Source organism: Melanotaenia boesemani, chromosome 10 (genome assembly GCF_017639745.1).
Source record: "Melanotaenia boesemani isolate fMelBoe1 chromosome 10, fMelBoe1.pri, whole genome shotgun sequence".
In the NCBI taxonomy this organism is placed as follows: domain Eukaryota; kingdom Metazoa; phylum Chordata; class Actinopteri; order Atheriniformes; family Melanotaeniidae; genus Melanotaenia; species Melanotaenia boesemani.
Window position 1 is genome coordinate 19,511,679 of NC_055691.1, and position 26,887 is coordinate 19,538,565.

Here is a 26,887-nt window from a genome sequence, read left to right on the forward strand (position 1 = left end):
TCAAAATCTTAACCTTCACAGACTTATCTTACCTCTCACCTAGCCTATCGCCTTGAAGTATTTTACCAGCTATTCTTTGGGAAATTTCTTGATAAGATTACAGACAGTTTAAACAGGGATTTTAAGGTCACCAGTGAATGCCGTGATCCTGCCTGGCCTTAATGTGTATTTGATTTTGATGCTCAAGCTGCATCGTCTTTTTTTCACATTGTTTCTGCGGCTTTGTTGCTGCATTGTTTCCTGTCACAGTAAGTTATAGCATTTCTACTGACTCAAGAGCTACATACGTTTCTAATGATAGTCTATGAATTTTTCTCTGAACAAGTTGAGCATATCTCTTGCTAGAATTGATGCTTGATCAAGTTTTGCTTTTCAAACTTGGTGAGCTGTGACCAGACTCTATTGGAGGGGAAATAACACCCAGCCAAGACATTCCTGCAACCTAAATGTGAACTTTGTTCTCCTGAGCGTGGGCCATATGTGCTGGAGAGAGAAAACCTACATTTTATGCCTGGCAGATCTTCAGAGGGTTTGGCAGTTTTGTAATCAGCTTAATTTGAAAATAGCCACAACATAACTCAGTGTGGTTTAAGGATGTTTGTTGCAATATTGTTGCCACACACTTAAATGTTTACTTAATCATAATTTAGTGTGTGAACATTGAGTTGTTGTTGTATGCACACAAACAGGATATGGAGTAATGTAGGAGCTCCAGATGCAGGACCTGGTGTGGACCAGTCAGTAAACAGGAATGTCAGGAATGCACTGAGTGAGGGAGAAACACAGAGATAAAGAGAGAGCAAGATCGGATCTGGCCAGCGATGACCGCAGCCCCATTGAGGAATGGCAGATTTATGACCAGTCAGGCCCAGGGGCTGACTTTGGAAGGGACACAGTAAGCTTCCTTCCTCACCCACCTCTGCCTGACCTCCACCAACAGGCCTGAGGTGGAGGAGAGAAACAGGCAAACTGCTTTTTAGGATTATTTCTTCTGCAGGAGTCAAGACACCCATCTGTCTGCATGTAAGGAAATGTTCAAATCATTCAGAGATGCTTCGGTGTATTTTTTTCTTATGCTTGCATCAGTTTTTAGATTTATTAAGGTAAATTCTTTAGCAATTCATTTCAAAACTGGCTTCAAAAGGAAAAGTTGGATCATCACACATCTGGTTTACTCTTATTGTGTTACTGTTACAGTGTCACATACAGTCAGATTTTCCATGTGTTTTTCTTTTTAAAGAAAGTTTTCTGAAATGGGAAACTGACACATCAACCTTCTTTGCCATTAACATGACTTGTCAACAGTGAACGGGTGTCTCCTTTATGAATGCAGTCCTGTAGTGAGATGCCCTTTGGGATGACTCTAGCTTACACTTGTCCTTAATCAAATTGTGATGAAATTATTAGAAACTCACAACACATTAATTCCCTTCTGTTGAAAAACCCTGCAGTGTGTCTTGAACTCTAGAAAACCCTGGCTTTGCCTTCTCTGTGTCACTTTTCATGCCCTTAAGAAATGTTCCCAGAATCAGATTCCCCCCAGACAAGTCCGTGACTGCAGGCAGTGTGATAAACAACATCAAACTGTGGAGCAGTGGGTGATGGTATAATGTTCCTACTGACTTTCCTGCTGCCTTGGCAGGCAGAAGTTCTGTGTCTGAGCTACTCCCATTGGATATCATGATCTCATCGCTGTGTGACTGAGTCGCCGCTCTGATCTCATGGGTGTGTCAGAGGGTATTTTTTGATGAGCCCTTCCCCAAGCACTCACACCAGGAGTGGTAGGGCATCTGATACGAGTGCATGAGGCAAAACCCCTTTGACTCCTGAAGTTGTTTAATGCTTGAAATGTGAACATGACTTTTTGAAGGGGAAACTGTCATATTGATAAAAGCAGTTTGTCCTTTGCTTTGTTGGTGGTAGAATACTTTCTAAAATCATTAATGCAGACATGAATATCTGTAAACAATAATATAATTATTTTACATTTATTATGTCTGGAAGTTTACAAATTAAGTCTGACTGCTTCTTAGGTCCAGAAGAGTCTTTCAAATCCAAAACATTGAGTCAAATATGGTACAAAAATGGGGGGAAAGGAGTCCGTTTGTCTGAATTCCCTAAAAAGAATTTAATTCTTCTGTGCAGATGCTCACGCTTTTGTCTCTGCTGCTTTAAAAGCTCAACCTAGATATAAATTGTATGTAGCAACGTGAGAAACACCATTCAGCCAACTTAATGCTCATTTAAGCTCCAGTACTGTAAGGGCTGTGACAAATTCTCTCTTGTAGTCTTGCAAGGAAGTGTGGAAGTTTTTTAATCCCTGGGGAATTAAAAAAAATGTGCATTTAGGAGCTCAAACACTCAGCTTGTGAGGGCACCTCTAGATAAACACTAAACGGTTGACGAGTTACAGCCCTGAAAAGAAACTAAGACTGAGGAGAAATAAATGCAGCAAAAGGAGCTAAAGTGTGTGCATATGTTAGGAAAACCTAAATCTGTGTGTTCCACTGCGTGTCTTAACGGTGGTGCACATCATTTCAGAACAGTTTAGTCCAAAAAAGTGTGCACTGAATGAATGTGAGTGTTTCACAACCCTGTAGCTAAAGCAGAATAGTAATATCAACCACTTTTTTCCTTTTGACTAAAAACTCTGAGTTATTCAGGCTCATGTGCTGAAACACAAACCATAACCAGCAACATTATGGAGCATCTTTATATTCCTGAACTGATATGTGATTTTTTTCTAGAGCTGAGACAAACAGTTTAATCTTTTTAGGAGGTGTCAAATTAGAAACTGCCTCTGCATGCTGTGATAAAGGGCAGCGATGCAACAAATGTTTTTGTTGAAATTTAAAGTGTTGCCTTAAAAATGTCTGCTTGAACTTTGAGCTGATAGTGAAACTTATAAACAGGTACTATGTGTAATTAAATTGGTCATCTTTATCTGAGAGAATATTTAAATTATCTTCAGCATGGATCGTTATCATCATGCCGTCAACAACGTTAAACCTCCAAAGATTAAAATGTTAAATTGATCCACAGATGGAAAAAAAGTGACTTAAAAAACTTTCTAGTTCAATTTTTTGTATTGCTGTTTTTCTGTATGCAACTAAATATTATTTTTTAAAGGTTTTACTTTAGAGTAGTTTAGATAAACAAATTGATCATAATCTGATAATCTGACTGCTTGTTATTAATAATGCTGTTTTCTGATCTTAGGAATAGCCTTGACAAATACTTTGGAAACTTTGAAAGCAACTTCAAGGTGTAATAAAATGGACACTTAATTAAAATGAAAAAAAATCTGTGTAAATTACAGTTCTGCTCATTTGTTCTGTGCTAAGTTCTTTATAGAGCCAGGTGTAAGTTGTTTCTTTAATGGCTTTACTGACAAACCATAAAGACTTTCAGAAGTTACTAAGTGGAAACTCATGCCTGAGCAGACCACAAAGTCTAGACTCTCCGTTTCACATGAGCACCGGACAAACGCTGCTTCGCATTCCGCCCAAAATCTGATCACTTTTATTGGCTGACAAAATGCATGATGGGGTTTCAAGCAGGTATCGGGTTCCCTCTCCTTGCTGGTTGGGGGTCAGCTGATTGGCAGGTTTGGGGAGCGTTGTGAGGTCTGACCAAAGCATCACTATGTGAGGGAAAATCTGACGGGTTTGTACCAAGATGTGCGTCGTGACTGACCTGTGTGTTAATTCACATGGGGATGTGGCGCCAGGGGAAAAATGACCGTGTTTATGAGCTGGTGCAAAGCTGAGCAATCTCTTGTGTGACTTTGCGTGTGGTGGCCTGAGCCGACTTTTGAGAGTGGGAATTATGATTCACTCTGTAACTAATGTGTGCGTTTGTCTGCATCATCTTATTTTTTAGTTCCTAAATTATTGAGTCTATTTTATTATTGATTAAATCTCCTAACAAGTTTCACTTGCCATTCTGTTTCATGTTTAGTCTAAGGTCAAAAGAATTATAAAGATTAAGTCCTAACAAGAAGATGACATCAATAAATAGCTTGTTTTTGCCTCACTAATAGTCCAAAAATATTACATTTAAAATGAAAAAGCAGTGAACTGTACGAAAGTCACATTAATGACTAAAATCCTAATGTTTGTGACAGGTTGTCGGGTAACTGAGCAACAGCATATTGTTTTAGCATTGTTGTAATATTATGTTTTATATTACAGTAGCACAAACACCCCAAGATGCTCAAAAAGTTTCTGTTTCTGCAATTAAATGAAGTAAGACTGGGAGAAACCACAAGACTCTTCCCCCTCCAGAGCAACTGCAGAAGTAGGATGATGGTTGGGGGGAGGGGTAGAGTTGGGGGGACCAAGCTCAAAATTTACTGCGACAGTAAAAGCATATTCCACAAACATTGACTCATACGCCAGCTGCCTTATGGCCTCACTGGACCAGACCCTTCGGTCACCGGCCTGCGCTGTGTCGGTCCTGAACTTGGTTTTGGGGATCGCATGGCTGTGGCCCCCCCCCAGCTGCTCAACCAGTGTGACCTGTCTGTCAACAGCGCACAGACGCACACTGACTGCAGAGATATGAGCTCAGTGAATACTTGGGGGGGGGGGTCAGTCTGATACTGATGCAAGCTCTCACACAGACGGGAGTGTAAACTTAGTGATAAACTTACACTTGGAGTTTTCAGCGCTGACACATTTGACAGGCTTGATGCTCTCTTTCTGCGTCTGTCTTCACACTAATCTGCATGTATGTGCATGCAAACACTTGCAAATGTGTGCACACTTAGACTTGAGTACTAGCATATGTTTAGCCAATAATTTGGCTAATTAGGCATTACTATTTGTAAAAAACATGCACAAAAATAAGCATTTCCTCATTTGTCCCTGTCATCCTGCCTGCTTTGGCAAAGCACTCCGAGTAGACCTGCTGATGATGAGTTAAATATGGGTCTTGCATCACCTTGTCTATTCAGTCAGTTAGTCCTTCCAGGCTTTCTGATTTTTTATTTTTTTATAGGTAAAATAAAGTAAATAAAATCAGTTTCTTCTTTTGCTGTAAACTTTCACTGATATTTGTTTGTTTTTTATTAACTGTGTAGAGAAACACAAATGGAGTCTAGAGAGTACTTCTGTTTCATTTGCTCTCAAGATTTTAAACATTGATGTTAGTGTTTTTTACATGAACTTGAGGGAAAGTTTTTTTTAGTTATAAGATTAATATTTTAACAAATATAATTTTAAGATATTTTTTATGATCCCATAATTGAATAATTGTCCATTTTATTCAGAGTAACAAGTTTTTTATTTTTTTTTTTTTTCTGCAGGACGAAATGAGCTGATCGCGCGGTACATCAAACTTCGTACGGGAAAGACGCGGACCAGGAAGCAGGTAAGCTCTCTGCTATTTCCTTCAGCAGCAGCCTCCTATTTTTGAACTCTTCCAGAAAATCCTGTTGCCCCAACACCCCCTCCTCCACCACCACCAGACTCTCAGCCCTTCTCTGTTCAGAGAGACGGAGATGACGACTGATTTAGTGCCGTGGCCCGATGCACAGATGCTATAAGATCATGTGTCCGTGTTGTTTCTTCAGCCCCTCATGGATCTTGTGCTTGTTAGAAGGGGGAAAAAGCTGGGGAATACAGTGATCTAGATGGGAGACTGAGGGAGGACACTGAGGGATTTGGAACCTCATCCTCACTACAGAATCTGATATGGAAGAACTGATGTATGGAGATGTGATGGATGTGGACAGAAATGGCTTCTGCTAAGTCATCTGGCAGTCAGTGTGGGAATGAAAAGAGATGAACAGAGATGAGGGGAGAAGGAGGGGCAGAGGCAGATTATAGATGGATTGTGAGACAGTTTGGAGTTATGGAGGGACATCTGCTGCTTCATCATCTGTAAAATTACTTTTGTATTGTAATAAAGCTATGTAGTGCAGTTACACTGATAAACTGAAACAACGTCTTTGCGTTGCATGTCCTTTCTTTTGTATCAGTAATATTTAATAGAAATGTGGAAACACTGGGCTAAAGCAGTAATGCAATATAAGCAAGACTAATGCTTAATATTTATTTCTGGCACAGTTTAGCTCAATTTGTTCTCAAGATCCCCCAAACACAAAAGTACACAAAATGTGCTCTTTTAAACACAGAGGGCACACTTCTCTGTTGCAAGGCTCTACAAAGCAGGAGAAATCGGTCATACTTGCACATTAAATTTGAGTCCCACAAAGCATTTCTTCAGGCTCCTTTAGTTTTGCAGTGTTTCATTGTTATATGTTAATTTTTATCACATCTGCTAATTAGCAACATGACTCAAAAAGTTATAAATGAATCTTGATTAAATTTTCAGGAAATCTCACAAATTGAATAAGGATAAGTGATTAGACTTTGGGGGTGATCCAGATCACCACCTGCATCCAGGAATTTTTTAACTTTTTTAGCTTCTAACTCAAAAATAATAATCACAAACACTGACAAAAAAAAAAAAAAAAAAAAAAAAGACGGAGGTCTTCGCTTTTTTGAGCGCTTCTAGTTAAAACTGTTTTCCGACATTATCTTATACTGAACAAACCGAAATATAAATGTGTTCTTTTTGAAAACTCAGCAGGATCCATCATGTGTCCAAACTGATGGATGGTTTAGGTGCAATATTTTCACCTCACTGATTCTGAAGTTAATTTACCAGCAACACCGGTTTAGGTCAGTACCACTACTACCATTTTATATCCAGCAAAAGTTGGTGTATTAATTTAATATCAGTAATAGCAGTAGTTAATAGTAGCTTAACTATTGTGGAAAAGTTTTCTACCCCAATACAGAAGCCAACAGATTGTTACCACATCCCATTGTAATAGAATTATTATCAGAGAAAGAAGCAACTCTCATTCTGTTTGCATCATAATCTAAACTTTTCTCTTCAGTGTTGTGGGTGTTGAGCTGGCAACACTCCCTCCTTCAGAAATCAAATGCAAATGAAAGTTATTTAAGACAGTATATATAATTTCTTCAGGTTTTTTTTTTTTTTTTGGCTATGTTTGCTCATTGAGCTTTTTGTTTTTCTCCCTAAAGTCATTCATAAAGCTCCCCCTTGCAAACTGACAAAAGGTAGAGGAGGTACATATTTACAGCACATAAAATGAATCCTTGGGCGTCTCCCTGTCTTGTGTTTTTAGATTTAATTTGAGTAATTTGAATCTGACATTTCCCCCAAACAATGGCTTTGAATGAAATTCAGTGTGTGGAATAATGTTGAAGATGACATTTAGAAAACTCAGCAGCAGCAGCATCATCCAGAAACAATGTCTTGATTCCTCTGGACAACCCACGTCCAGCAAACACATTGTGTACAGTTTTCACTGGAACTGCTGTCTAGTTTGGCTTGTGATCCGTGACCTCACTGTAAAAGACCAATGGCTCTGCTTCCTCTCAAATCCCTTGTTAACCTCTGATTATACTCCATATTTTCACTCTAACAATGTATCAAGTAACACTGAAAGTATGAGAGAGGCCACTCATGCACATGCTAGGAATTATCACCTAAATCTTCAGCTTCCCTCAGCTTTAAAGCAGGTTTTAGCACAAATATTATCTGCAACACCTAAATATTCTGTTTTAGGTCACAATCGTTGCTATCATAGGATAAATCCAAGTGAAAAAACTCTCTAATCTAACTTAAATGTAGACTAAGCTAATGAGGGCAGTGTCACATTTACAGCTAATCAAACAAGAGATAGTAGAAACCAAAATAGAGCTAAAAGGATAGGAGTTCAAAACAACTCCACATGATCGATTGGAGTTACTAGAAAGAGAATTACAACAGATCTGAGTTTGAGCTTTCTCATACATTAATCTATTCTCTAAACCAGGGGTGTCAAACTCTGGTCCTTGAGGGCTGCTGTCTGTCAGGTTTCTGTTGTTTCTTTGGTCCAACACACGTGAAATTCATGGGTCATTGTGAAGAAGTTGACTAGGACCAGTTTGATCCATTTGATTTGATTAAGGTGTGTTGGAGCAGGTAAACAACAAAAATCAGGCAGCAAACTGGCCCCAGAGGGCCCGAACTTGACACCCCTGCTCTAAACCATCATGGGAAGAGCTGTTTGGAGCTTGAGTGAGTTTGACCAGTTTGTAGCCTCCAGTTTGCTCGCGTTTAAACTGCAGAGAGAAGGTGGAGAAGCTGGACATCCATGCAAACATAGGGCCAGATGAGTTCTGTTAGATATCTATCAGTTTGTCTGTGTCTTCCAGGTGTCCAGTCACATCCAGGTTCTAGCCCGACGGAAGGCCAGGGAGATCCAGGTGAAGCTGAAGGTACGCTACGTGAGTCAACTTCTATCTGCTTTTACACATTCATTACACATTTATTCCTTCTTTGAAACACTGAAAAACAAGTAATACATGTTGAGTTTTAATGTTATTCTGGTTATGCTTCAGTGCATGAATAGAAAGCACCTCTTATCTGAAATGCTGATGGAGAAGTTCAGAGTTATAAGCTGTTGTTGGGACATTCATGACTTGTATCAGTCATTTTTAACTTTGATTTATTTGCCCACCTGGCTAATTTGTTTTGGTCACATGACTCAAGGTGCAAATGGTTGAGATTTTTGTCTTACGGGAAGGAGTCGAGGTGGGATTGTGAGTGATGAGTGATACCTGAGGCCACCGCTTCCTTTTAATGATGGCAACTGGCAAACCTGGCTAAGCCTTTCAGATGATGGATAAAACATCTTTAAGATCCCAAAAAAGAAGTTTTGTTTGCCTTTATTTTCACATTATCATGTCCGAGAGAGTGTTCTATGAAGCTGGTTCAACATATCCAGGATACCTACGTCATCTGGTTTAACTAACACGCTAAACTTAACAATGGAGTTTACGCTGATTAGTGTCACGACCCAGCAAATCTGTATATTTGCTCATTCATGGTAAAAACAGTTGCCAACTTGCCAACAGTTTTGGCATCATATCATGAATGGAAATCAAGAAGCTGGAAACATGGATTTCTATCATAAAGAACAAACTAAAAATAACACAGATGCTGCAAATAAAAAGGCAGCTGTGTGAATGTGTCAATGAATCTGCTAATCAGTGTGACAGCATTAAAATGCCAACAGATTTGGTAACCTATGGTTGTTTATTTTTTGTAAATGAAGGAACTAGAGATGCTGATTCAAACACGCAGATGGCAATGATAAAAAGGACAAACCAAACTTATATGATTCAAGGATTATTTTTTTTTTTTTGTTATCCAAACTTTAAAATGATAACAAAAAAAGCTTATTTTATGTGAATATAGACATAGACATAAAGACATAACTTGATGCAATTTATTTTAATACAATATTTACATACTATGAAAAATTGGTTTGGAAATATTTCTCAATTTAGTGATAATCTTCTTTGTTTTTTTACCTTAAAGGAAAAAAAATGTAATCATACCTGGTGCATGTAGACCTCAGCTCTTTTTTTCCATCAGTGAGAAAGAAACCTTGGCTGATTAGTTATAAATGTAATATGTGATATATATGATGTGTGAGTTTGAATTGATATAGTTTTTTTTTTGAGGCTTAAAGCATGAAACACACCTCCCCGAGTTAAAACCACTGAAAGTTTTTGATCACATCCACATGGATATGTTTAATTTTTTTAGCATCTCAGCCAGTTTAATCTTTTCTAGCAGAGAAAGTTTCAAAAACTTAACAGGATGTTCACCTGCATCCATTTTTATGTGACACTGATTCATCCAGGTTTTTAGACTGTAGTCAGTTCAAGGTGCCTGCAATTAGGCAATATTTAGATTTCAATCAATTTGAGCTAAGACAAGTGGAAAGAAGGTGAGAACATTATTATCCTACATTATTTCCTCCTTTAATGAAGCTTCCTATTTTGTTAAAGGTATTTCAACATCCACGCTTCCTGCGCTGCCGTGCGTTCACGTTCCATTAACATAGACACAAATGACTGGCTGTTTTAATTGCAACCTCTAATTGTGGCAGGGTTTAAATGGGATGCTGACACAATTTGATGAAATGCGCACATATTTCACCAGGCCTGGGGCTTCCTGTGCATGATTATGAATAACCAAACACAACTTTCAGCAAACAAATTAATCTCTTCATTATTCCTTCCAGGTGTTACACTTGGTAAGAGCCGCAATAAAAGTTTTCCTGTGCGGTACGGCTGAGAGCTTACACATCCCTGTCCCCCTAGTACTTTCTCAGTTTACATTTCTCATTCACAATCGCTCACATGCTTGCAGTCACAGCAAGCAGCAGGACTCTCCCCCACCTTGGACTGAAGCCATGTGGGGGTTCATCTGGCAGAGCTCTGCACCGGTCACAGGGTTGGCCCCTGTGACAGGGCTTTTTAAATACGTCTTTGGTGTAACTGAGATCCCTGCCATATGCACCCCCCATATTTCAGCTATGCCCTTGTGTTAGCCAGTTCTAGGAAGAAGAATGCACTGTGTGGCCTTGCCCATTTGGGCAGGGCGGCAAGTGCTTGTAGTCCTCTGTGGTTTGGAAACTGCTGAAGGAGTGGATTCAGAACTTTGTAGTATCACATTGCATCATGGTTCACTGCATCAACATTTCTTTCTGTATCAATTCTTTATTGAAACCTTTTACATTGTTATTTACATTACTTTTTTTGCAGTTTACTTACATTTATGAAAAGCATATTGACATATCACCCTGATGTCTGCCTTGACTTCTAGTATGACCTCCAACAGTAGCTAGTTGTCATCATTGGCTTGCCCCTGCCAAAGCAATAAACTTAACTCTTGACCCAAAGGCCCTTGACTGTAATATCACCTTCTCTTCGGCTCTCTGCCTGGCAGGGATTCACCGATGATGCAAGATGGCCTCAGCCTCTTATTTCCCCTTTTAGGGCTCAGCTTGTGTTAGCAGCACAGTGGGTTGTTGACTTAAATGGAGTCTGAGTGCTGTCCCTTTGTCAGTTTATCTTATGCTCACTATCTGTCCCTCTCTATAGGATCAGGCTGCCAAAGACAAGGCCCTTCAGAGTATGGCCACCATGTCTTCAGCACAGATCATCTCTCCCACAGCCTTCCAAAACAAGATGGCTCTCCAGGGCCTTTCTAGACCAGCTTACCCCACTACTGGTGGGGTGAGTGTTTCACTAGTTTCCCCTGCATCCTTTACTTTGAGCTGAAACTTTATTCATTCTTAATACTGAAGTTTGAATGCAAGCATTTTAGTCAGCACCACAAATCCTTTTCTTCATTCATCGTGTTGCTGGATGCGGATAAGTGTTATCATGTGACTGCTGGAGCTCAGTTTGTCTGAATTTTACATACTCTAGACAGATTTCCTAATTAGTTTTCATCACTTTAAATTTGGGACTTTTTCAGATATAAACAACTTTTTTTGTAGAGATCATAAATGAACATAATCTTATGTCTAAATCAGGGGTTGTGGCTTTTTTATTTTCACATTTACTGGACAAAATCAGAGAGTTGCTTCAATTTACACTTTTAATATTTAGATTTATTCCTAGGGGCCAATACTTTAGTTTAAAGCTTGCATTAGTTGATATTTATGGGGTAAATATGATACCCTATTTGTTTTGGATTTTGGATGTTATAGTTTGGCTACAGATATAACTTTCTGTTTATTTAGATTAAACTATTTTATTAATTACATTTATAAGTAATGAATTCTTAATTTGTGAAAATTAATTTAATATTTGGTCTATCATCTTAAAAACATCTTTTTTTGAGAAACACTCCTTGGCTGGAGCTTGCATAGTTTGAACTTCTGTGTTTAATGTTTTTTTTTCCAGTTTTGGCATGGTGCACTTCCAGGACAGCCGGGAGGTCATGAAGAGTAAGTAGCCACTCTTTCTGCTTTCCAGTGCTGTCCATCAGTAGTTTCTCATGTGATCAGCTTAATATCCATCAGATAGATTTCAGTCATGGAATGAATCAGTCATGAAACAAATCCAAACAAATCAGCGCAATGAGAAAGGAAAATCTTCAGCTGTCTAACATTCGGCATGCCACTTTCTGCCCCCTGCATCTTTCAGGGTCAGCCGGTCCCAGTTAGTACTTGAGAAGGGGTCATGAAGCTGAGACATATAACATGCCTCTTCGTCTCTTGTCTGTCTTTTCTCCCCAGCATTAAGCCCTTCTCCCAGCAGAGTTATGCCATGCAAACGTCCGGCCCGACCCCCATAACAGGTGGGTGCTCTTTCTCCCCTCTGATGTGTTGACAGACGGCTGCCATATCAGCAAAGTGATGAGACAACCCAGCTCACCATGCAAAGCTTGTGCAAAGCTCATAGAAATAGCTGCAGTTTTGCATCATTTTTAAGTTTTTAATTGGTCACACTCGAGCAGCATATTAACACACTCACTCCGCCCGTGTCTGCAGGTTATGAAAGCACAGCAGGGCTGTCCATGTCTCCTGGTGCCCCCCCTTGGCAGGGCAGAAGTATTGCCAGCTCCAAGCTACGAATGCTAGAGTTCTCTGCCTTTCTAGAGCAACCTCAGGACCCAGAGACAGTGAGTACACTGTAGATAACTCTGTTCATTCATCAATAATCTATAGATTTTTTTCTTCTTGGTGTCAAATAAAAAAAACTTGATAAAAAAAAAGACAGCACACTTACTTTTCATTTCTGTATTCTGACTCAAACTATGTCCCATTTATTGAATTTGCTGTAATGAGTGTACAACTGTGCTGTTAAACAAAGCTTCCCAGTGTGTCATTTTTTGTGTTGTATTAGAAAAGCCTTCACTTCTCTGATTATTTTTTAGTGAAACTGCTATCGCACAAACGTCTAATTCATCCACTGGCATTCACTATAGTGGACTCAGTAGGTGATAGGAGCAGAAAGCTGCTGATGGATTTTCATCACTAGTTTAATGTGATGAGGCTTCATAATTCTACGCTGGATATTTGGAGCTGTGTTGCATAAACAAACCCTGACAGGATACCTAGAACGTTGAAGTTATGAACAGCACAAGTTTGCTGGTTTTTGCTTGAAAGTGTGTTGTGAATGACAGCTGTTTCCACAACACTGACACACACCTGTGCTCAAATATTGGTTATAATTTCATTTGGCTTGTGGTTTCATTTTAACCGTTCTCAGCAGCTCTATATCCCCATGCTTTGACAGTGAGATCCCTGTTTTGGATTTTTCCTCACCACAAAAGAGTAATAAATAATTAAAATATGTACCTATATTAAACTGACTATACAAGATTTAAAAAATATATGTATAGGAAAAATGTTAATAAAAAAAACAAGAATAAATCTGAGAGACATAGAACATAGAACTCAGAGTATTTGTTTCCGAACAATTCTTCCAACCCTATAGATGCCTCATGTGAATGTTGGATATCATACTCCTATGATTACATGTGTCATGTGAAAGTAGAGTGGATAATTTGTATATTAAAAAAGTGGCTCATAAATGAACAGCTCACAGCTGCGACTTTGTTCCCATCATTCATTTAAAAGAACCGTTCAAAAGATTTGATTCGTTCATGAACTTGAATTGCAATATTTAATTGTTCCCAACGTTAACACTTCAGTGATGTAAAATCATATAACACTTGTTGCCTATTTACTAAACACTCAGAAGCAGTGGTGGAGACTAGTGGGGCAGAAATAAGTGGAAGGCAGGGCAGGAAAATGTGGTAGGAGAGAGCAGCAGGGTAGCTGTGGCCGACTTTACATACAACAGAGCCTTTGAGCTCTTCTTCCAAAGAACAAGAAAAATCAAGTGCTCTCAGCCTGGCTGCAAACTGGGCTATTAGATGAAGCTACATTATGTTTATAAAGCCCTCCCTCACAGTTTGAAAAAAATCATGGAGGAAACCCTGTCATTGTTAGCATGATGCTCCATTGGTTCCACAGCTGCTGGCTCCAGGTTGCAATGCATCATGATCCGAATGAAGATGTAATGTACAGCTCCTGCACATAACTTTTGCTGGACAATAGGATTAGTTTTCATATAAAAATACAGTATGTTGTGAGTGATTAAAGTTTAAATTGCTGGTGTTTTTTCTGTTGAATTCTGAAAGCAGTAAGGAAACAGGGAAACCTTGAGATAGGAGATGGATTATTGCAACAAACACTCTAACTTAACTGCACAACATCGACTAGATGTGCGATTTTTTTAACCGTGTTTGTCCCTTGATATGTTCTTTTATCTCTCCAGTTCAACAAGCATCTGTTTGTACATATCGGCCAGTCCAACCCGAGCTACAGTGACCCCTATCTGGAGTCTGTGGACATCAGGCAGATCTATGACAAGTTCCCAGAAAAGAAAGGGGGCCTGAAAGAGCTGTTTCACAAAGGGCCACACAACGCTTTCTTTCTCGTCAAGTTCTGGGTAAAAGCACTTTTTTTCTTTTTTGCATTTATTACTTTTCTATTTTGAAGCTACATAAATCAACCTAATCTGATATTCTGCATGTGACATATTTCATACATCATATGATACAATCCTTCCCAAGTCATGAGGGTGAAGTGAGTGCATACTTTTGTTAATGTTTTGTTGCACCTGTTGGCTGTTAATGGCCTAACAGTGTTAGCTGTGTTGAGATAGCTTAAGTGTCGGAGTTAAAGGAACTTAAGTGCGATTTAGGTCCAGAATGGATGGAAAGTCTTTGACCTTACTAGCGGTTTATATGCCAGCAAAAGTGGGCAGTGCTGCACCGTGTGCCTTTGCCATGGCTGTATCTGTATATGTCTGTGATGTGAGTTTGTGACAGCAGCCTTGGGGGAGAGTGGCAGGCCTGATCTTTCACTAAGAGTAATGTGATCCCAGACACCTGTTTCTGCACTATTAGACTATTAGAGTCCAACCCTCACACCACCACCCCTCAGTCTTTTTATTTATAGATAAGCACCCCCCCCCCCACACACACACACACACACACACACACTCTACATATGCTCCCACATACAGCTCACCATTACACACTGTGAGAGTGATAAAAGAGTAAACCATGAAGACAAAGTCAACATAGGGGATGTGTGGGGTGTCCCTTAAAGGGAAGAAAAATCCAACCAGAGAGCATACAAATTTACAGAAAAAATTTAGTTTTACACATTTGCTTTAAGTCTCTGACATGACTTTACCGCAGGATAAGACCTTTCACATGTTTACAGAGAATAAGCCATGATAAACTCCTCTTATGTGATGTGCAACCTTTTTGCAATATCTCAAATTCATGACAGTCTTGAGAGGTTGTGTTAGGCTACTCAAAATGGTTATCATGCCCTGTGTCTCAAAAAAATCCACTCACTGTGTCAATGCTTTCTGAGAAAACTGGTGTTCTTGTCCTGGATTGGTACTCTGTTAACAGATGAGAAAGTGAAAATCATATTCAAGCTTTATTTGCAGGTATGAAATGTATCGCAATCCAACAGAGAAAAGGTGGAAACTATTTTTTCAATACCTACGTATGGTGCTTGCATGCTGATGGTGCAAGTATAAGGGGCACGATCCTGTCCTTGTAAAGAGCGATGTCAAACCATCACTGTACCGCTGTGAGACATTATTTGCATGACATGTTCACAGAGTAAAGGCTGGTGGGACAACATCAGTAAAAATGTTCAAATATGACTGGCTTACTTCATACAAAAGTGTATTGTGTTGAGGCCACAGGTGATGTGCAAAGCAAATGAATAGTAGAATATATTTTCAAATGCTGTGGTTTGGGGCAGCAAAGACTGTAAATGTCAAGTTCAAAGAGCTGCCTTGCCTCGCATGCCACCAAATGGCTTTTTATGTGTGGCATCAGTCTTCTCACATGCTTTACTTCCACATTATTTATTGTAGAGAGATAAAAGACATTGGTGAGTGGCACCTTGCTGGAATTGGTCATCTCTAGTCCTTGGGAAGAGCAGCTGGTTGAGCTATGGCATTTGATTCAGGGGTTACGGGAAGGAGGGGAAGAGTAACCATGACATATATCATAAAGAAAAGGAGAGCAAGACAGCAATAAAGAGCTGGAGATACAAATAGGGACATAGACAAGTTGAACAGGAGATAGGGATGGCAGGAGAAATGCCGGGTGGCACGTAACCAACAAGTCATTCATCAGTGAAATATTACTCTCTTGATTCTTGTCAGAGCCTGGTAGAGTCAACAGTTATGACATATGCAGCTCTGCAGAGAGGAAAACAAGCTCATAACACTGTCCTCCCTCAGTTTGTTCATCTTATCATATCCCAAGGGGGTCGTCCAATTCTCAAGGCACCCATTACAAAACATAGAAATGCTACAAAACAGCTGTGCATTTCAACACCCACAGTGGGAAAAAAACAACTGCAAAGATGCTCCTGGCCATGAAAATAAGTAAAATGAAATCCTTGACACATCTAAAAATGCAATAACCTCATTTATGCCATTATAAAAGATATGAAGGGCCTTCTTGATGTTGATGCTGTGACACAGCCACAAGCCAGGTCGTGACTTGGAGGTGTGCTGAGGTGCAGGTTGGCATGGTGACGGTGACAGGCGGCTGACCCACCTCCAAAGCTATGGTATTCTAGATTGAATTTCCAGCAAAACTCTGTGTCGGCCACTGGCTGCCCTGCTCCTCTCCCCACCGTCCTCTCCCCCTCAGCGCCCGTGGCCCTATCCTAACGGATTGTCTCACGCCTTTGAAGTGCAGGGGGAATCCGATTTAAACCGGCTCTGCTAAATTGTTACACAGCCAGCCTGCCCACCATGATCTAATCAGCCAATTGCACGCTGCTGATTGTAATTGGATGAATTCCCTCGCAGGCTGTTAGAGAAGCAGAGAATGGTGGTTTGGGGAGGGTCACTAGGCCCCAGGGATGAAGACAAATAGAGGAATTACATGTGCAAGGGATGAAGACAAACGGGAAGATGAAGAGATGAGAGAAGGCTGAGCGGTGTCTCAATGGCCCATTAGAAGACAAGAACCCGGCAGGGGAAAAGGTAAAACAGCTCAGCTGTCTGACAGAGGAGACGGCACCTCAGTCTGATCCAAAATGTGATTATACTTGCCTCAGTTCAAGTCGAACCAGTGGAAGAATAAATCTGCTTCTACCTGAGTATAAAAAACATGACTCTAGCTGCCTTTATATTGAACTTGTTGGGGCCTACTTTTGTTGAAAAATGGGGATCTTGAAACAGATGGTTTTCAGATGGACCCATCTGAACAGAATTAATAAAATACAACTTGAATGCACCAAAGAACAACTTAATCTTGTTTATTATCCTGTAACAAGGACACACTCTCAAACATGCAAGCCAATTCATGACCACTTGGGAATCTTGAGCCTGGATTTAACAGCCGTATACTGAGTTAACAAGGACACGTTAACAGGATCACTCTCAGATTTTGTTGAGCTAGAACATCTTTGGTTATATCTGTGAGTCAAAAGAAAATGAATGAGCAGGCACCACATGTCGTCAGGTCTGTGAGGTGCTTCAGTGTGTACTTCACACATTTTTATTTAATGGGGATAATATTTGCACTGTGAGGTAACCAAGTCATATCCAGAACCAGTTTTTTTTTTTTTTTTACCGTGGTTCGTCCTGACCTTACTGACACATGTATGTCAATGTTTGGTTGATCCTGACATAATATCTGTGTCTTCCTTCAAGGCGGACCTCAGCATAAACCTGCAGGATGACAGCAGCTTCTTTTACGGTGTGTCCAGTCAGTATGAGAGCTCTGAGAACATGGTTATCACCTCATCCACCAAAGTCTGCTCCTTTGGCAAACAAGTGGTAGAAAAAGTGGAGGTAAGACAAAGACACCCAAGAGTATTAAGAATTTATTTCCATAATTATTTTTATTAGAGCATGTAATATGCTGTTACTATACTTCCTGACTTTCCAGAAGTCGGGAAGTATAACAAGAACTTGCATCTGTAATTTGTCCATTTATTTGAACCTATATGTAGGGGAGACTAGGTATGGTTGTAACATGGGGAGAGTTGTAACGCTACCATTTTCACCACATTCATTTTAACGTTTACCCAGTCTTTTCTGGATCTCACGTGTTTGTCAAGTATGAAAACAGGTGTATGTGAAACAACTGATTTTGAATTTTTTTTTAGCAACACTAATCTTTCTTCAGTACTTAAACAATAAGTAAGTTAAATAGTCTTTTAGGCAAAATGTGATACATTTTCCCATGTTAATTTCAAACCGCTACGCTAATACAGTTAGCTAAACAATGGCGGTGGTCTAGGTTCGAACTTATATTTTAAGTGTTACAACCATCCACTTAGATAAAACTAAGAATAATTTCTTAATTTTATTCATTTAAAAGAAAGACTGAGAGAGCTGTGAGTATAGATGTTTTTGTTTTTTTAAATCTCAAAAGTTTGTTCTAGTAGACTCATTCACACATACTGAGTCTACTTGATTGTCTTAATTTTGGTCAGTTACAGAAAGACTTATATTGTTCTGGATTGCTCTCGTATTCCAATGCACATCTTTTTTAATCACAGTCTGTGTTGTGACCTTTGTTTTTCTTTGTTTAGTCTACATCTCTCCCCGGTATGTGTTACAACCCACCCTGGTAATGGGGTGGGTTGTAACAAAGGACCACCACTTGTTTGACATTAATACATGAGGTCTGTGGCATTCTTGCAAGGTTTTGTATTTGTGCAATTTGTAGTAAACTAATGTTTTGGTGAGACGCAGGTACTGAAGCATAAAGTGTTACAACTATACCTGGTCTTCCCTACCAAGCACAAGTACAAAGGAATTGATTTTTATATGTTCGCAAAAATATTCAAAAACACAGATGTTAAATATACTAACAGCACATCTTTCAGTTGGTAGAGAAGCATAGTATGTCAGAAACATTTCTAGATTATAAAAAGAAAGTTCTTGAAGGTTTTAAAATTAGATTAATTTGTGAGAGGTGAGGGTGTCACCATTGGGTATAAAATGATCATTATCTAAAGGCTAAAGTATTTTTAGACAAAAGTGGGTTGTTCAGTTAAAAAACAATCATACAAAAAATATATTTCTGAATGTAAAATGGCAAAGAAATTAGCCCTGTCAACCTCAGCTATAAAAAGATTCATATTTCTTTGGGTGAAGACAAGGATGGAAACCACTTTAAATGTAGGGGACCTTTGAGCACTCAGGCAACACTAATTAAAAACTGTAATGCCATTTTGATCAAAACCACATAGGTTCTTAAGTATCTTGAAAAAACATTTTCACTTAACACTATGTGCTGCTGTGTCCACATTAGAGGGTGACACATGAGTGCATTATTACTCCTGTCCCATCCCACTCCCATTTAGAATGACTCCCGTTCCCATTTTTTAAAAAAATTTATTTAGTCTTTAGGCAATACACTGAATTTGATTAAATGTTCTCACCCTTCTTTTTTAGACCAGCTGCTAAGTGTTTCTAGCTTCTTTTTTTTTTTTAGGTAAATTACAATAAAAAAAAACAAAACAAAACAAAAACAAGAGGGAACAACAATAAAACAGTACATGGTTCACACCATGTCTACCAAAGGTAAATAAACCCAAACAGAACACATAAAGTTGTATTTCACTCATTTCTAAATGTCATTAACTAAACATGTTTTACAAGCGACATACAGTGTGTTAAAAACCGTCACACTTGACTCTCGTGAAGTTCATTAATATGTTCGCCTTTTCTAACCAGTTCTGCCAACCTAATGGACACGTCATTACTTCTAACTTTGCGTTGTAAATCATTTTTTGCCATATCAGTTTCTCCGCGGGTTTATGGAAGCGTGTAACTGTCACCAAAATAATAATAATAATAAAAAAAAAACTTGGACCTTATCACATTATAACATGATAGGTTTATTGTAAAAACGTGAAACGCATCACGATACAGCGTGATACATTTTGTGGTGAAAACATGGACTATAAACCACATTTGTCATTGTATGGGGAAACTGTGTGTGCTACGTCCAGAGAAATGCCTAATTTACCAAATGGGATTAAGGTTTACTTCATTGGAGAGATTTGATGAAGCTTGGAGGACACTGATATTGTTGACGTTGCATCCTTAAAGCAGACAGGACCACGTCTTTGTGTCGGCAACTTATTTCTCCCAGTCCCAGCGGTGCATATAGCCTTTATAATTTTCATTTTTTTATTTTCAGGAGACAACATTAACTAAAAGCAGCGCACACACTCTACACAGTTGTAATTGTGTACAATAATAAACCAGGTCTGCACCAGCCTCTTAACGACCCATTATTTGAGTCAGGTGTGCTGCAGTATGGACAGCATGGGGGGAGGGGGGGGGTCCTTTGTGCATTTGAGATATTATCTGGCAAACATTGCTAATTTACTAAAAGTATGGCTCAGATTAATGTTGACAGAGTTATTCCCTAATAATATAGACTCAGAAACTTGACATTTTGCTATTTTACAGCTGGGATTTTCTGAATGATTTTGGTTCAGTAAACATCACATAATATGCAGGTCAAGTTGAGGACACCATGATACACTCATGGGACAACAAAGAAAGAGGGAGACGTCACATTTTGTGTTGAATTGTAGTGCACTTACAGTTATAAGATGGGAATGATATACAGTTAGTTGCTTCACTGATTGAGTAATGGAGGAGGGATATTTCAGCATTAACAGGTCATGACCACTTCAAAAAACCACTATTATCTCTCTGAGTGAATAACCGCTACTGGTGGAGATGGATTCCAGTCAATTACCACTGATCTGTGGTCAGGAAACAGATTCACAAATCTCTCCAGCCTGACTAACTCATATATTTCCTGTTAACTATACACAGTCATTGCCCTGCCCCCACCTTCTGCTGATGGATTGTACAATATAAACACACACACACACACATATATTCTTTGGCCAGGCCATCTGCTTCACTAGATCACATGATGATATTTAATGGCTTCATCATTTGATTATTGTTGTCACGAGAAATATGTTTATTGTCAAATCTGGCATGCCATATGCTGCATTAGGTATATTGCATTACTCACATTACAGCTCATCACATAGATTGTATGAATCCATTTGAGTTTGTGAAACATGTATCCTTGTGTTTTGTTTTTTTTTTCTCTAGCACATTTCATTGTAATGTGTGTTTAAAATTCTCTGTCAGCATGGTATATGTTCTTCCTTACTGAAAGACATACTTGTATGTTGTTTTTTCCCCCCCAGACGGAGTATGCACGCTTTGAGAATGGGCGCTATGTGTTTCGGATTCACCGATCCCCCTTATGTGAATACATGATCAATTTTATCCACAAGCTGAAACACCTTCCTGAGAAATACATGATGAACAGTGTACTGGAGAACTTCACTATCCTACAGGTACACATTGGAATTTGGAATTTATTGTGTGTATAAAGATAGGTTTCGGTGGGTATGCATGCTATTATACTTGTATTATATGCAGTGATATTTTTGTCTTGCTTTGCATTAATAATATTTTAAAAATTATTATTTTTGTGGATATGCAAAGTTTATAAAGCTATGGAGACCACACCAAAGAGTTATCATCTTTTACTTGATTATATTACCATGAAACCTGCTCTTAATGCTCTTACTTTTTCAAAGGATGACCAACTGTCTTGTACAGTATCATTTTTGTGTGAACTATCAGAGCAGACTGGGCCTTTTAAAAGGAGGAATTTCACCTGTTAAACACTCAACTGCTTAATACAGCAGAGAAGTAGTCTAAAGACTGATAATTGCATTAAATTAGACACAATATCCACTTTTTAAATAATTAACAGAATTTTCTGTGGTTTTAATGAAAGGTCTATGATACACTTTGGTTAAAATATGGCAAAAGTTCAGTACCACGGCCCCCCTTTCAGCCTTATCTTTCAGTCCATCCATCCATTCACCATGTTCTTTCACTTAAATTTGGTTGGTTCTTAGTTTAAGTTTAGGTTCTAGATCATCCTGCCTTTGCAGCACCGTTTTAACTGTTAAATAAAATCACAGTTAAGTTTACACATCTGTCTCCCATATCCTGCGCTTGGGTCCTCTTTACCACACCACAGGCAGAATGATCTACTCAGAGGTGCTGTACAGCTAATTTGCCTGCATTGTGACAAACCTATAAGCTTGCAAGCTATAAGAAGATGGCTCAAACCAGATGGAAACAATAGTAGAAGCAAGGCTGAGCGCAAAGTTGGCTCTTGGCCTGATGAATGAGCCCTGTGAACTTGAATCTGGTCAAGAAGCCAGCTAACTTAAGTTTAGCAAAAAGTCAGTCAGTCATGAGCATGTGAACGAGCCACTGGCCACTAAAACCAGCATGCAAACCAGCCTGCAAGCTACGCATGCCTGGTGATGGTAAGTCTGTGAGCTAACCAAGCTAACGTCTGAAAGAATCACGGACAAGCAATGGAAGTTCGAAGCTCACCCGGGGAACTCGTGAGCTAGCCAAGCTTGTGGGTAAATCAGCTCAGACCTCAAAACCATGGGCTGAGAGATGAGAGCAATGCATACTAACTGAGCTGAGAACATGCACATCAAGTTGTTAATATTGTTAAAAACCACATAAATGACTATTATTGTTTTATTCAAATACTTCAACAAAGCTTTCTTTCTTTCTTTTTTTTTTTTTTTTTTGAGAATCACAGTAGAGGACAAAGATTTTCAACTGAACTTAAGCATAAATGGGGAAGGTTGGTGTCAGTGGCTGGCAGGTGGAGATGTGGGTGGGGTCGATAGCATATTCGTAGCTCTCTATTCACTAACAAAAGAAAAAGGTGAACAGTCAGCCAGAGGCCATTGTAAGACCTTAACGGTGCCTTTTGCAACAAAAAAATTTTAAGTAATTAATTTTGTGGAACAATGACATGTTTAAATAAATTAATGGTGGATGGAGTAGAACTAAAATCAAAGTCTCACTAATCATTTGTCCATTCAGCAGTTAGGATGAACTTTGCTGAATGAGCCGCTGTGCTCATCAGACAATAGAAACTGAGAGGAAAGTGAATCGAGTGAAGTGTGTCACCATAGTAACCAAGTGGTTCTCAACAACAGGGTTCAAAGAAATTTGTGTTTCTTCCATTGACGGTTACATTCCTGCAACGAGCAAGGAGACAATGGCCATATTGAGCCCACTCTAACGACCACATGGCAGAATGTCATTAGGTGTCTCAATGGGCTGATTTTGCTCATATTAACTGTGAACAGCTTATGAATACTTTCAGACAGCAGACACATAGAAGTGCATATCTTCTGCTGCAATGCTGAACACAATGCATTTATGTCTCCTATGACATTCAGTTCAGCTCAGTGTCAAATATAAAGAACAGATAGAATTGCTGAAGCTGTGTGCTTGTGCTGTGCTTGTTGCACAGTCACACTTATTCCACACACAGAATAAGTGTGTTGATTTATGTGGATCGGATATTCCTGTTATAGCTTGGCAATGCTGCTGAAAGTCACAGCTCTGCTAAAGACACAAGTATACAAGATTAAACTGCATTTAATTAACAATGTTGCTATTCAAATCTGTCTAAACTAAAATGCGCTTTCTTTTTTCGTCATCAGGTGGTGGCAAACAGAGACACACTGGAGACCCTGCTGTGCATAGCTTATGTCTTTGAGGTGTCCACTAGCGAGCACGGTGCGCAGCATCATATTTACAGGCTAGTCAAGGACTGACATAGTCGCACAGTTGGAACTTACCAGCTCTATACCCTTTGTAGCACATCAGTGAGCAACAACACCCAACAAACAGACTACTGCCACCATGAGCTTAAAGCTGAATTCTGTCAGGTCGGTCAGGAGCCCAGAGAAACACTGGCTGCATCGGCGTGTGCAGGAACTCTACTACTGCTGAGGAAGAGGAGGTGGATTTGGGACTGTGGAAGCTAAAACAGGCTGTGTGAGAAAAGTGGCAAGAAGAAAGAAAAGAGATGGACCATAAAACACTGTGGTCTCTATACCAAAGGAGTCAAACATGGCCAACAAAAGTTGCATGAAAGTTGTCATTGGTGGTGTTCTTCATCTCATTTTACTAGAGCTTGATTTTAATTTAGATTATTTTACACACATGCATGTGCAGGGGGTGTTTGCGACGGAAGAATTTAGTTGCCCCACGGTGCCATCTAGTGACTTAAAAAAAGATAACAATGGGGAAAAAATGCAGGTTGTGGTTTTGCACATCTATTGAAGATCACTTTTGGAGCCACTGTTTGTTTTTTGTTTTTTTTGTTTTTTTGTTTTTTTTTGGCATTTTGAGTAATTATGTACAGTGTCACATCCATCTCCTCTTAACAGAGTTATGATAAGTGGCTAAAATGATTTAAAAGAGCTGTATTCATTTTGATGTTTATTGTTGAATGTTTCCTGTATTGTCTTATTGTCTCTGATTGACATCTATCTGACTACAACATAAGGCACATAAATAACACTGCTAACTTGAACCAGACTGGGATCTTTAAACTGATTACAGAAGTTGTCTGTATATGTAACTTGCCCTGAAGTGTCAGATGAAAATACATGAGTTTCTTACATAAATTCTTGTTGAGTTTTGTAAAGGGTGCAGACCCAATGACATATCCTCAGATGTGCATCCAGTGTAAATCTAGCATAAAAAATAAGGAAATCTTCTGTTTGGTTTTAAATATTTCCCTCCTTTAATAATACCAATTTGTGTTTTAATATTAAATCATTGTTCTAAACCCTAATTATTTACTTTACCATTAAGGTATAACTTGTAAGGCTTGTGTTAGATGTGAGCAACACAAGTAAACATGAGGGTAGTGCCCCCCAAAAGCTGTGCCAAAATCCTTTGCAATATTTTCCAGTTGGTGTTCGCTCTTGTATTGGGTTTAAGTACTGCCAGGTATGTGCCAGTCACAGATGAATAACTGGCAGTGAATTGATAGACAGACATGAATGAAATTCTGGAGCCAGTGGCAATCCCATATCTCCAGAATCTGGGACCTAACTCCATCCTGCAGGATGACAGCACTCCCTCACAGATCATTGTTACCTCAGGATTTTGGGAGCGGAGAGGATGAATTGATCTGCTGTGAGTCCACATCTCAACCCCATTGAACACTTGTGGAATCAGCTGTTTGTGCTAAAGTGACCGACACAACCAGGCTGGCTGACCTTCAACAACCTCTGGTTGAGGAATGGGATACTATCCCACAGCAAAATGTGACCAGGCTGATGACCAGCATGAGGAGGAGGTGCCAAGGTGTTGTAGCTCCATCTTAGATGGATCTTCCACATGCTACTGAGGTCCCTATCAGTGTAAAATAATTAAAGTATAAAAATGGCAACTGTACGCTGTTTTTTCCCTTCTTATTACTGTGGGAGAGTGCAATCATTTTATCCAGCAAGCAACTCAAAACAGAAGTGAGTAGCAGCAGGAAAATACTGCAAGGGATCTTGACAAATTTTTGATGTGCACAACACACATGTGTGTTGCTCATTCCTCAGAAGCATGATATTTATATGTTATTGTTCCTCATAAAGATAATTAGATTAATCAGGCTTTCCAACTATGTATAATAGAACACTGATTCTTACTGAGATTGCTTAAATAAGAGTAAGCCATATCATTCAGTAAATGTTTAAACCTTTATGTTTTATAATACAGTCTGCATTTGCAAATGCAAATTGGGACATGCCAATAAAAATGTTTATCTGATATTAAATCATAATTATGGCATTAGTTTAAGCTGTTTGGCATATGTTTTATTAAAATACTCAGATTTAGTTATACTGTACATATTACATTGATATAAAGTGTTGCTGATGAGCATCCTATTTACTCACAATGTCGTGGACAAAGGAAGTCTAAGGGCTGGCTGAAAAAAAGGAAAGTATTGTAAAAGGTGTTTTTAAAAATTTCTTTCATTAAAACAAATCCAAAACAAACAAACAGAATGCAAATAGGTTAAAAATGTTTAATCCAGCTAAAGAAGCCAATCCAAACTGCTTGTTGCATGTAATAATAAGCAGATATCCTCTCATATTAGAGGCCAACAAGTGTCCCAATTAATGTTTTTCTGTCAGTTTGCTCTTATATAAGTAATCAGTTAAGCTAGTGTTATGTTTGTTGTGATATCAGGCTTGCTCTTTTAGGGCTGATCACAGGTGTCATTGAAAGTCAGTTTTATCTATATCAATTTTTGCATTTAATATCTGATTCATTCATTTATTGAATTCAGCAACACTGATGAGACACATCTATCTTTCAACGAAAGTGACTATTGCCATCTCATGGTGTACAGGCATCATTACACTTTTATTTAAAGGCCTAGTCCCCTTCCCTTTGCTCTTTACACTTGGCTCCAGAGCTACTCAGTTGGGTCATAGGGCCGCAGTCCTGCAGCTTTTCATTGTATCCCTTCTCCAACATACCAGACTCAAATGAATGGAAACAACAGCCTACGGAGCTCTGCAGAATGACTCATTAATTTGAGCAAGGTGTGTTGGAGCAGGGAAACATTGAAAACCTGCAGGACGACGGCCCTTGTATGCCTCTTTTCGTATGGAGTTCAAGAAGCAGTGGCCATGAAACCATTAAAGTGTCCTCTGAGACAGATGGCCGTCACCTCTTGTGCGAGTAAAAGAAAACAGATCTTTAATGTCTATTAAACGAAGACTTGAGGCCAAATAAGACAAATTTCAAATGGATTCATTTTTAACGTTGTGAAACATTGGCTGTAGATTGTTTGCTTTAATATGCAGGTCGACTATTTGGATTTAAAAACTTCCATTAAAACTGCACTGTGTTGGGAAGCAATGCGTGATGTGCAAGTTCCTTCAACCCATTCCCGGTGTGTGTTTCATGTACTTGGATGTCAAGTTTTCATTCACTTGGAAAAATAATCAAACTATGAACAGATATTTTAATAAGAAGAAAAAAATACTACTAGCATGTCATGTAGCTTGATAAATAAAATGTAGGCT

The 26,887-nt window shown here is 39.0% G+C and overlaps 1 protein-coding gene and 1 long non-coding RNA gene across 3 annotated transcripts in view; one reads left to right on the forward strand and one right to left on the reverse strand.

Annotated features, from left to right (window-relative positions):
- The window catches only part of LOC121648139 (transcriptional enhancer factor TEF-3-like), a 47,741-nt gene extending 21,034 nt beyond the window's left edge, over nucleotides 1-26,707 (forward strand). The window contains exons 3-12 of one of the 2 annotated variants that reach the window (XM_041998093.1): nucleotides 5,309-5,373; nucleotides 8,238-8,309; nucleotides 10,980-11,114; nucleotides 11,790-11,833; nucleotides 12,125-12,186; nucleotides 12,380-12,510; nucleotides 14,175-14,348; nucleotides 17,604-17,744; nucleotides 21,149-21,301; nucleotides 23,504-26,707. In XM_041998093.1, the coding sequence (XP_041854027.1) occupies nucleotides 5,309-5,373; nucleotides 8,238-8,309; nucleotides 10,980-11,114; nucleotides 11,790-11,833; nucleotides 12,125-12,186; nucleotides 12,380-12,510; nucleotides 14,175-14,348; nucleotides 17,604-17,744; nucleotides 21,149-21,301; nucleotides 23,504-23,617 (1,091 nt within the window). In that variant the 3' untranslated portion in view covers nucleotides 23,618-26,707. The remainder of the gene's footprint in view (nucleotides 1-5,308; nucleotides 5,374-8,237; nucleotides 8,310-10,979; nucleotides 11,115-11,789; nucleotides 11,834-12,124; nucleotides 12,187-12,379; nucleotides 12,511-14,174; nucleotides 14,349-17,603; nucleotides 17,745-21,148; nucleotides 21,302-23,503) is intronic. The other variant, XM_041998094.1, reaches the window with a different exon arrangement.
- LOC121648140 lies at nucleotides 13,718-22,780 on the reverse strand. The gene is made up of 3 exons (XR_006011918.1): nucleotides 22,766-22,780; nucleotides 14,098-14,101; nucleotides 13,718-13,797 (listed from the first exon to the last, which is right to left on the reverse strand). It is a non-coding gene; the product is annotated as an uncharacterized LOC121648140 (long non-coding RNA).
- Nucleotides 26,708-26,887: the final 180 nt, after the last annotated feature.